Source organism: Tupaia chinensis, unplaced genomic scaffold (genome assembly GCF_000334495.1).
Source record: "Tupaia chinensis unplaced genomic scaffold, TupChi_1.0 Scaffold000355_1, whole genome shotgun sequence".
NCBI classification, from domain to species: Eukaryota; Metazoa; Chordata; class Mammalia; order Scandentia; family Tupaiidae; genus Tupaia; species Tupaia belangeri.
The window spans coordinates 10,481,517-10,493,188 of record NW_006159850.1 but is presented as its reverse complement, the minus strand read 5'-3'; the positions used below and the strand labels follow the sequence as shown (position 1 = coordinate 10,493,188).

Below are 11,672 nucleotides of genomic sequence, written 5' to 3'. Positions count from 1 at the left end.
CTTGTGGCAACATGGCTCCGATCTCCCTGCACCCTCGCATGGTGCCCTGTGAGCATCTCCCTGTGTCCTGTCCTCTTACAAGGACCCCAGTCACTGGATTTAGGGTACATTCTAAACCCAGGGTGATTCCATCCCAAGACCCTTAGTCATCACATCTGCAAAGATCCTATTTGTGGCTCATGTCACGTTCTGAGATTCTGGGTGGATCTGAGTGTTGGGAAACACTAATCAGCCTTCATAAACACAAACCAGCGATGAAATTCATTTGTCAGAAGGACCATAATAAATCCACATGCAAAGTGCAAAGGGCAGTGGTAAGTGGACATACGTGGCCGTCGGGTCATGGTTTTCAATACGTGTTCCCTGATTTACAGTATCAGAAGTATCCCCCCAGGGGTTTGAAGATGAATGCCAGTTCTCAGTCTTCACCCCAAAGTTACTGAGTTATAATCCTGGAGGCCCACCAGCTTTGTTGTCCCCAGCCCTCCAGGCGATTTTGTTGATGTAAAGTTTGGGGACCCTGTTATAAAGTGAAGACATAGGGTTTGAAACAGGGCGGAAGAGCCAGGTCTAACTTTTTGTTGGCTGTCTCAGCAGTGTTTTACTTTACGTTTCATTTATGTTTCACCGTGGATCTATGTACTGAACAGTACTGAGCAGGGTTCTTTCTTCCTTGTTAAGTGTTGCCAACAACCACGCAATGGAGGCATTACTATTTCTGCCATGCTATTTATTAAAAAAAAAAAAATAGGCTCACAGAAATGGTACACCTCAGGGTACACAACAGGGGCCACACAATGGGACAACAGTAAAACACCATGCTCTCAGAAGCCAGCCCACACGGGAAGGTTCCAGTTCCAAAGGCCACCTGAGTATACCAGGCATGCAATGCCCAGAACCCAGAGCTGCTGGAGAGGGGTGTGTATCATAGCCTCAGGGCCCTGCAGGGGGTTTTCTCTCTCTCTCTCTACTGCTCATGAAAGAAATCCATGAACTTAAAGAAAAAGATACACAGCAAAGGAGAACAGGCAGGACTCAGAGCTTTTCACCACCACTCCAGTTGCTGAGATGTTTGGTTTGTTTCCATTTCAGAAACAGTGTGGTAGATACTGCTAGAGCTCGCCTGGAAAAGTACGATGTTGGGACCAAATATTCCCATTTGTTGCCTAACAAATACTCCGTCCTGGTTCCGTTGTTGGTTAAAGAAGGAAAACTCCATCTATTGTTTACTCTCCGGTCAGAGAAGGTAGGTGGATAAAGTGGCTCCTGCCATGGAATTTCAGGACCTTTGGAACACCATGACGTGTTGTCACTCACACCCATTTTACAGCACAGGTCTCCAGAGGATTTCCAAAACTGTGATGTGGGAGGGGTACAGGAAGTCATAGGATAACATGGTTTTGTGGGGAGGGGAGATTTTGGAAAGAAAATTAAGGAATTTAGCTAGCAAGTGTTTTTTGTTTGTTTGTTTTTAAGAGATTTTCTGCAATCGGGCACATGCACTCACTGGAGAGAGACAGAGAAAGTAAGAGATCACTCCCCAGGGGGTGGCCACGCCACAACGTGTAGGGCTGTTCTGAGAGTCCAAGACCCTCGTGCGCTGTTGGGTCCCACCACTGGTATGCCTTCAGTGCTCCATGATGCTCGGTGTCCCGTAGGTTCTCACTCTCTCCTTGTCAGGGCCTGCCTTGGGTAAGGGACTCTTCTCAGGGCATGAGAGCCCTGGTGCCCAACAGGGTAACCCCGTGGTTGCCTGGCACAGACCTGCAACCCTTCACAGCCGACATCCCGGTGGCTTTCAGGGCTCAGCTGCTCTGGGTGGCTCTACCCTCCTCTCCTCACTCCACTTCTTTCCCTTCCCCCCTTTTCCCTGCTCCCCTCTCTGCGTCATGCTCTCTGGGGCTTGAGATAGGCCCGAGAAAATTCAAGAACAAAATGCAGCTTAATATTTTAGAAAAGAAGGCTGCATCCTTATTCAGCTTCTGCGTAGAATTTTCATAAGGTTTTATTTAATAAGAAGTTTACACTATTTTAAAAAATAAAGATGGAAAGCTGCTGTGCTTAGTTAGCTTAGTTAGGGTCCTTTTTGCTACTGTTAGTGTTGGAGGAGTCCATTTTAGAAGTGTGTCTATTTTCTTCCAAACAATGTAACATTTTCTTAAGAGTAGAGTTTTCACTAATCCCACATGGTCAGTCATTGGAACGGGTATATAAGGCAACTTTAATTGAATTGGTGAGCTATGAGATCTTTTTGAAAAGCATTCAGAATACATTTAAAATAGTCCTTAAATCAGATTTGCATTTCTGTCAAGCCTGATGCCTCCATAATTTCCCCGGATCTCTGTCACTGGCTGGTTTGGAGTCCGACTGGCTAACAGTGAAGTACTTTTTCAGTGGGTGAAGTGATGTCGGCTCTGTCTTTGGCTGAATTTTGTGAGATGCAGTTTTGGCGGGTGGTGAGTGTTGGAGAGGACAGAAACATGTCCGGCGCTTTGTCTTCACCTGCCCTCGTAGCTATAACTGATATGAAGATGTGTAAGGATTTACGCTTCGTGCCACTTCCTGCAGTGTTCCTGATTTTGTCAGCAGACAGGAACTTGACGGTGTATTTTGTTCTTCAGCCCCAAATGGGGCTTTCAACTGTAAATGCTGAAAAGTTTATAACGGCACCGTCTTAGTTCCTTCAAGTTGCTATAACAAATACCATGGACCAAGTGGCCCATAAGCCTCAGAGATTTACTTTGCACAGTCTAGTGGCCGGGAGACCAAGCCCAAGGTGTGGCAGACACAGTGTCTGCTGTGGATTCACCTTCTTACTTCATTATGTCCTCAGGGCAGAAGGGACGAGGGGTCTCGGGATCTCTTTTCTAAGGACATTAATCATGAGGGCTCTGTCCCCATGACCTAGCCACCTCCCAAAGGCCCCACCATTACGTTGTGGATGAGGATTTCAATATATGAATGTTACGGTACCCAAACATCAGAGCATAACATGTATCTAGCTTGTCCTTCCACAGATGTGTCAGCCCAAGTGCTAAAACTACTAACATGATCTCTTTTTTCTAATTGCCAGAGGGCGTGTGTGCTCATCTGAAGGACCAAGAGAGAGCCTCCCTCCGCAATAGGGTGTGGCCACTTTGGGTGGGTGTTGAGTGTTCAAGGTGGTAGGAACAGGAGTCCTTTCTCCTCTGTTTGTCCTTCCCATCAGGGTTTAGAGCATGCACACACACAGTCCAGAAGTGTTTTCCAAGTTGCTGGGGCCAGGAGTCAAACTGTGGTCGGCCATGTGGGATTCAACTCCCTAAGCACAGAGCTGACCCACTGTGCTATGGGGCTAGCCCAGGGACCTATTAATGCAGCTTCTAAACAACAAGAACTGGCCTTACGAGTTTTCGTTATTAAACATTTCACATGAGCCAGAAATGTCCCACGTGCTTCAGCCTTAGCACACACAGCTACCGTCTTCATAACTCTGGAAGCGTACACTGCTATTACCTGCCTTGTGAACAGTGGGAAGAGGCAGAGCTAGGAGTCTTGCTGGGCCTGAGGTCTCCTTGACAGTTCGGTAGAAAAGGATAGTGGCCGCTGTGCTGGAGTGGGCATAAAAGAAGTTGGTGAGAAGTTTGGTCCTGAAGAAGAGAGAGGAGTGGAGAGAAGAGTGTCCCCCATCACCACCCAAGATAGGAGAGACATCATTTTAGACAAAAATAAAGAAAAGGAGAACCATTTAGGCTGATACAACCAGTTTCTCCTACATTTAGGAAGAAATGGAATCAAGGACATGGGCAGGAAGGGGCCACACAGGGAAGGGGACCACTGTTCCCTACATACGTGTGCAAAGAAACACAGATGCCAACACAGGTCACTGCTAGGGCCCTTGTGCCCATATGGTCTGAGTTTTAGTGTCTCAGTAAGTACGTGCTGAGCGCAGGAAGGACACAGGCTCTAGAATGAAACACTGCTTTATACTCCCTGTCCTTGTGTGAGCCTGGTCGGGTTCTGAATGTCTTTGAGCCTGAGATCTCATGGCAAACAGTGCCCATAGCAGTTTACATGCCCATCGCCAAATGGATAGTCATGCCAACTGTCACATGCGCAGACAGTGGGATGCTGTCAGCCATGAAAAGAGCAAAGTACAGATGCATGCTACATCTGGAAGAACCCCCAAACATTATGCTAAGTGAAAGAATCCAGAAACAAAAGCCACGCATCCTATAACTCCATGTCCACAAAATATCAAGACTACATAAATCCACAGAAACAGAAGGTGGGCACGGTGACAGGGAGGGCAGAGATCAGTGGGGAACCACTGTCTGTGTATGGGATTCCCTTAGAGTGATGACATGATTTGGAACGAGATAGCAGGGATGGTCAGACCACACTGTGAATATATGAAATATCACTGAATATCCACTTTAAAATGGTTAGTTTTTTTTGTAATGTGAATTTCACCTAATTAAAAAGAAAAAGAAAAAAAAACTTATGGAGTAAGTAATTTATAGAACTTTCCTGAGAACAAGATGGAAAAAAACCCTTGAGAAACAGTACGACCAGAATACGGGAAGCTCTCAACAAGATTACCTGTTGATAATATTACCCTTTACATTACTCTTTCTTTCAGCTATTTTTCTCCCTCAATGAATGTCAATCTGTTTGTGCATGTATAGTATCATTTGGGGACAAGAAGAGAAAAATTAGGAGTAAGGGAAATTCTCTAATTAGGTTTTTAGAAGTGTTCATGTGAAGGAGGGACCAGCAGTTGGCGTAATGGCTATGTCGCTGGACTCCCATGTAGTCGACCACAGTTCGATTCCTGGACCCGGTGGCTTAAACTCACCCCAGGTGCATGTGCGTGCGTGCCCAAGATCCTGAGAGGAGAATGGAGGCGAAGGGATTGTGGCATGGCCATCCCCCCTGAGGGGTGATTTCTCTCTTTCTATCTCTCTGTTTCTCTGTTATTCTGGCGAGCACATGCGCCTATAGAAAAAAACCTCTCCAAAAAAAAAAAAAAAGAAAAGAAAAGAAAAAGAAAAAAGAAAAAAAAGTGTTCATGTGAAAACCTTTTTTAGGGGTTGGTGGTTCTTGTTCACCACTTACTGCTGCCAGGACAGGAATGATCTCTGGCACAAAACAGAAGTTTACAGAATGTGCTGAATGGGTGAAAGTTTCCAAAATTGGGATCTCACATGATTGCTTGTTCTTTTACTCTCCAGCTAAGAAAGGCCCCTGGAGAAGTTTGCTTCCCTGGAGGGAAGTGTGAACCTACCGATGCGGATGACATAGCCACGGCTCTCCGGGAAGCCCAGGAAGAAGTAGGACTTCATCCTCATCAGGTGGAGGTTGTCTGCCGCCTGGTACCATATTTATATGAGGTAAGGGTTGTCCTAGATGCTTGTGAGCACCAGTGGATCCACAAACTGTGCCCCTTGTTTGTTTAAACACAACCCTGGAGTGCTGAACACAGGGTCAACAGACCGGGTTCTTATATGGACTTTGCCCTGAGCTAAGACCGTAAGTCCTTTTCCTCTCTAAGCTCTTTGTTCTTATCTAGAAGTAAAAGGACTTTACTCCATTAGTGTTTTTTCTTTTTGTTCAAAAGGAAGCAGATACCTGTGTCTTTAGAAACCATGTGTCCAAAGGCGCTGCATTGTCCACCAGTTTCCAAAGCCCACTCTTAGTTCTCCATACTAATCATGTTGAATTTGCCCACCTTCCCATCAGAAACATCCAGTTTTAAGCTGGCATCTCCCTGAGAAGCTTTTTTTTCTTTTTTCTTTTTCTTTTTTTCTTTTTCTTTCTTTCCTGCTGGCTCTGGGGATCTTTATTTTAAAGTTGGAAGATGCCATATGCATGTCCAGTGTGGACTTTGAAGGTCGACCATGTATGAACATAGTGATGATTTTTTTGCCCATAATTATCTAGTGCCTCCAGTGGGAGGTAAGATACTGGCCAAATACCTAGGAGGATGCAAGTGGGAAGATATTTACCTTCTCCAGGTCCTTTAATGACAGTTTAAGCAATCAGACTTGATAACGTATTTCTTGCCATCAGGGGGTCTAGCAGCAATCCCTAGTAACAGTGATTGATGAGGTAGATGTCCTTCCCCCTCTTTCTTGGGACTTTCTGCTCATATCTGACTACCTGTAACAGAATCTGGTGGGAACACATGGGAATCCAGACAAAAAAGGAATTGTTCATGGCATGAGGGTGCAACCAAAATCTTTCATCAGCTATGTTATACCTTTGAATCTCTATTATTTAGTCTCTTCCAGGTGGCAAATAATTGGCTCCTCATTCTACAGATGTTGTTGATTTCAAATTTGGAATTATCTATAGTGTAATTAATAGGTTATAATAATCAATACTTTTCCTTTTTTTTTTGAGAGGTTTTAGCTGTAGGGTGTGTGCGCCTGCCATAGAGACAGAGAGACAGAAAGTGAGAAATCACCCCCCAGGGGGATGACCATGCCACAATTCCTTCTCCTCCATTCTCCTGTCAGGATCTTGGGCACGCACGCACATGCACCTGGCATGAGTTTAAGCCTCCGGGTCCAGAACACGAACCATGGTTGACTACGTGGGAGTCTAGCGACATAGCCATTATGCTAACTGCTGGTCCCTCCCTGAGAAGCTTTGATATCTTTCCCAGTGAGTTCCTCAGACTCCAGCCTGCTAGTTTAGGGACAGGAACCGGCCATGCTAAGTCACATATCTGAGCACTTGTCCAGTGATTTGGTCTTTGCTATTAGGATAAGAATACACTCCTTACTTAGCCCTGGGAGATGATTAAATTTGGGATGTGGCTAGAATGGCCCACAGCAGCACCTACACCATGCACAGGGCTGGGGCACCATTCTCTTTGAGACATGGTGACATTTATGTCTCTCTAGGACATCATGTTCAGGAGCATTTGCATGGCCTGTGGTTGAATCCAGTTTCTGCCAAGGATTAGCTAGATGTGAGCTTGGCAAGTTTCTTCCATGTTTCTAATCTTAGTTGTGCAAGTTTCTTAGGGGGACAGAATCTTGTGAGGAATCACAGAGAGGGTGCAGGGTACTGGAGCAGGTGCCCAGAGACTGTGGTCCCTAACGGCAGTAGTTACCTGGAATATGTCATGAGCATACAGTGTTGGGGGTCTGTCCAGACCTCTTCGTACATCTCTCATACCGGGTCAGTGTTCCTGCTTACTCACAGTCATAGGTTTCTCCAAGGGCTAAGGCCTTCGGCCGCTGAGCCACCTTGCCAGCCATCCTGCACAGACTGCCAGAAGTGCCTGCAAATTTCCCACCTGGCACCGAGAAGCATGATAGCTCAGCTGCCTTGTCGCCACTTGGGTCAGGTTGAGGAGTCATGTGCACTCCAGACCTCCTGCCGCACTCCTGCCTGCCTTCTTCCTCTCCCATCATGCTTTCCCTGCTGCCCCTTTACTGGTTTATCTGGGGAGCACTTGCTTAAGAAATCACTTGCAGCTGAATCCCTATCCCAGGGGTGGTGGCCTCTGGGGCACTCTAGCCCTCAGACACTGGGCATTTACACAGCACGAGCACGTAGTGAGTTGCCGACAGGACAAGACACAACACTGGATTTCCTAAAGATGTCCAAGGCATGTGTTTCCACTGTCCCTTTCTGATCCAAAAGTTGACTTTCACCATTAATTCAGTTAATGGTCTGAGACGTCTCTGTCCTTAAACACACTTTCTCTGTCCCTCCTTGGAGACTTTTCTATAGGCCTACAGGTCCTTCCTCACAGTGTAACTGTCTCTGGCTTTTCCCACTCACTTTCTCTTGGTTGCTTCAGGAACTCCAGCTTCTTCTCACTTCTAATTTAAGGCCTTGCAACTCTTATCACCTCCACCTACACTGAGTCCCAGGCCTCTCTGTCAAGATTCCCAGTAAAATAATGCATATTCATTTGAAAGCCTTGGGGCCAGAAGATAGCATAGTGGTTAAGGCATTGGGCTCCCACATGGCTGACTGAGGCTCGAGTTCTGGACTAGGTGGCTTGAAACTCACGCTAGGCACATGTGTGTGCATGCCCAAGATCCCTAGAGGAGAATGGAGCAGAAGAGACAGACATGACCATCCTTCCTTGGGGATGATTTCTTGCTTTTTTTTCTGTCTCTCCAGTAAATGCATGTGCTCTATAGCAAAAACCTCTAAAAAAAAGAAAATTGCAAGCCTTCATGGTTGTAAATAGAAATTCACCCCTCTCCATATAATATAAACATACATGTTATGGGAAATCATTTGTATGTAATTATATATCTACATAAATAATTTTCTCATACATGGGAATATGTCACAATTAATATTATATCACTTTCCTGTTGATAAGATAGTACATTCTTGCCTATTCTGAGAGAGAACGGTATCATGCTCTTTGGAAAGACTGCATAGTATCCCTTTATAAGAATACACCCATCAGGAAGAGTAATAACTTCAGAGTTTGGGGTTGTTGCAAGTGATGGGTGAGGCTTACGTTTTTTTCTTGCTGGGAGGAATGTACAGTACAGGTATAGTCATGTAAACGCAATTGCTGGGTCAAGGGACCACGTGTTTACGGGATGGTCAAGTCGCCATTCCACACTATGAAATACAAAAGCAAAAGTTTCCAGAGTCATCTCACAGGTACTACCACAGGTGGGGCAGATGCTACCCCCATTTCACCGGGGAAATCAGTTTATTTCTTACCTCTCAACCACCCACTTTTTGAAACTGACTGCTTTGGTGTATGTGTTTTTTTTTTTTTTTTTTGAATAATTTTTATTTCACTTATTACTATTTATTAAAAAAATAATAATAGCCATGTAGAAGTCCAGTGCCCTAACCACCATGCCACCAGCCAGCCCCGTGTTTTTTCTTAGTTTAACATAAAAGTAGCAGGATTTGGGGGCGGCAGATGGTGTGGAAATTAAGGCAGCTAGATCTCACATGGTCAACTTCATGGTTTGAGTCCCAGATCCAGTGGTTTGAAAATCACACCAGCTGCGTGTGTGCCCAAAATCCTGAGAGGAGAATGGAGGAAAAGGGATTGAAGTGTGGCCATCCCCCTTGGGAGGTGATTTCTCACTTTCCATCTCTCACTCTCCTGCGAGCGCACGCAACCTATAGCAAAACTAAAAAAAAATAAAAGTAGCAGGATTTTAGCATTTGAAATAACATCACTTCACTCGTGAACTTGCATATTTTGTTTTCTGCTTTCAGAGCTCTACGTTAGTAACTCCTGTGGTAGGATTTATAGACCAGAACTTCCAGGCCCAGCCCAATCCCAGCGAAGTTAAAGATGTGTTCCTGGTACCTTTGGATTACTTCCTATGTCCAGATGTCTACTTCCGGAGGCACTTCGTGTACTCTGGCCATCCTTACATCGTCCATTGCTTCGAGTACACAAATCCTAAAGGCGGTATGACTTACCTAATCAAGGGAATGACTGCGAACTTTGCTATACTGGTTGCCTTAATTGTTTTAGGAAAAAAACCCACCTTTGACATTGAACTTAATCTCGATGATCTAATTTCATCCTGTGAAGAGTTTTTTTTTCATAAACATACAGCAAGCAAGTTATGATTTTTGAGACCCACATCCAGAGAATTGTCCAAGGGATGTTTGCTTGTGCTTACCCACAGAACAACAATAATACCAGCTGCAGGAATTTGACAGTGTGAATATTTTTCCTGCAATGTGAAGGTTAAAAAAAAAAAATCTTGCTTTTTCTAGTTGCCTTCTATTTCCTGAAAGAACAAAATTCTTTCAAAAGTGGAAAAATGTTTCTAGCATTGCATAATTTTACCTACAACATGTTAACAATATTTGTTCTACCCATAAAAGAAAGAATATCTGGGTATCAGAGAAACTTATTTGTTGAATACATGACCCTGTGGCATTTATCTCATTTGTAAGAGGCAGTGTCGTTTTCTGTCGTTAACATGTGACAGAAACTTCCGGCCAGTCATTGAAACCTGCCTTTCCTTTCTTCTATAGCAGTCGAGTTGATGCTGGCTCCATAGCTCCCCAGGTAGAAATAGCATTAGCCAGGATCCCTTGCCATTACATGTGACTCCTTTAGGCCAAGGTATTGTGGGTGAAACTGACTCTGTAGGCCATCATCTCCAGTTTAAGAGATAAGCCAGTTTCCCTGGAGCCCCACTATTCCTCCTTTCGGTGAGCTACAGTGTAGACTCGTCTGCAACCCACCCTCGACTGTACAGAAGAGGACCATTCCTGGAGGAATGGCAGAACCAGAAGATGGTAAGAGCTTGGAGCTCTGCATGACTCTGTGAAACAAAGCAACCCATCAACCTGGACTGTTCCCTGGGGACTGTCAGATGAGAGAAGAATCACATTGTGTCATCTTCCTACTATTGTAACTTGGAGTCGCTTTTTATTGCAGAGCTACAACTCTAAATAATATATTCTAATACTTGAAAATGGCTCTTCTGGAGACCAGCAGATGACATAGTGGTTACATCACTAGACTCTGACGTATTTGACCATGATTAAATCCCAGACCTGCCACCTTAAAATTCACGCCAGGAGCATGATGTGTGTGCATGCCCAAGATCCCGGGAGGAAAAGGGATTGTGGTGTGGCTACCCCCCTCACCCCCACCCCCGGAAGTGATTTCTTGCTTTCTGCCTCTCTGCTTCTCTGGCAAGTGCACATGCCCTAAAGCAAAAATATCTGCCTCTCTCTCTCTCAAAAAAAAAAAATGGCTATTCTGGAAATGCACTCAAACTTAATGTACTACAGTTAGAATTCAGGATGATCTGACACTTAACATAGGGTCTCTGTGACATACACAAGATGTCCTTGCATGGTCATGGTGTCTGGGAGTCATCATTATAGAGCAACTGAACTGAGGGATCTGAGAAGCCCATGTGCCTACCAGTTGTAAGGATGAACAATAAATGGCTCAAGCTGATGAAGGCAGAAAACCACTGATTTCACACACAAGCCCCCCATCGAAAGTCAAAAAGACAAACATTCTGAATTTTATGCCTTAAGATCTACGACTTGGTATTTAGCAACGCCGTATACAGTATGATGTGTACAGTTAGCAGGGATTTGTCTGCTTCAGATATTAACCACCAGCACAAGCCAAAGCAAAGGAACCGCAGTTCCACGATGACAGTTTCCTCATCTCATTGAGTGCTATTAGACTATTAGAAAGCCAAACCATGTTTAATAAGTGTCTAGATAGAAATGTGATGCTCATCAATCAGCCATACAACCGTGCATTGCCACGGAGTTTTTTATTTTCTGAATGTTGGCAGAGGCACACCCCCAATTCACTGCTTTATATCCATAAATGTTCAAATGGCACAAATCTGGCTCCAACCATGAAAGCAGATGTCGAGTAAGCTTCCCATTAACATTCTGTAACTAGCCCTGCGTGAACAGGCCTAAACTGTTTCCGAACAATTATAGCGGCATTTGGAAACATGTATTTACAATCTGACAGTGGTTTAATTGCTGGGTAGATGGTTGACCTCCCTGGCAGTGCAGAAAGCCACCCTTCCACACTGCTTATTTATGCAAACTCCACAGACCTGCCTGGTTTCTGAGAGTTGGCCTGGCTGAAATCTACAATCTGGGTGACATTCATGGCCCCCCAATTCGAGGGCTGGATACTTAGTGATGGAGGTTTTGCTCCTTTTTCTAGTATTGTGCTT

General features: G+C 44.8%; 1 protein-coding gene across 1 annotated transcript in view; it reads left to right on the top strand.

The window, feature by feature from the left end:
- NUDT7 (nudix hydrolase 7) overlaps positions 1 to 9,716 on the top strand; it is an 11,082-nt gene extending 1,366 nt beyond the window's left edge. Inside the window, exons 2-4 of the mRNA XM_006152603.3 lie at positions 1,093 to 1,246; positions 5,214 to 5,372; positions 9,205 to 9,716. Coding sequence (XP_006152665.1) covers positions 1,093 to 1,246; positions 5,214 to 5,372; positions 9,205 to 9,567 — 676 coding nt within the window. The 3' untranslated portion in view covers positions 9,568 to 9,716. The remainder of the gene's footprint in view (positions 1 to 1,092; positions 1,247 to 5,213; positions 5,373 to 9,204) is intronic.
- Positions 9,717 to 11,672: the final 1,956 nt, after the last annotated feature.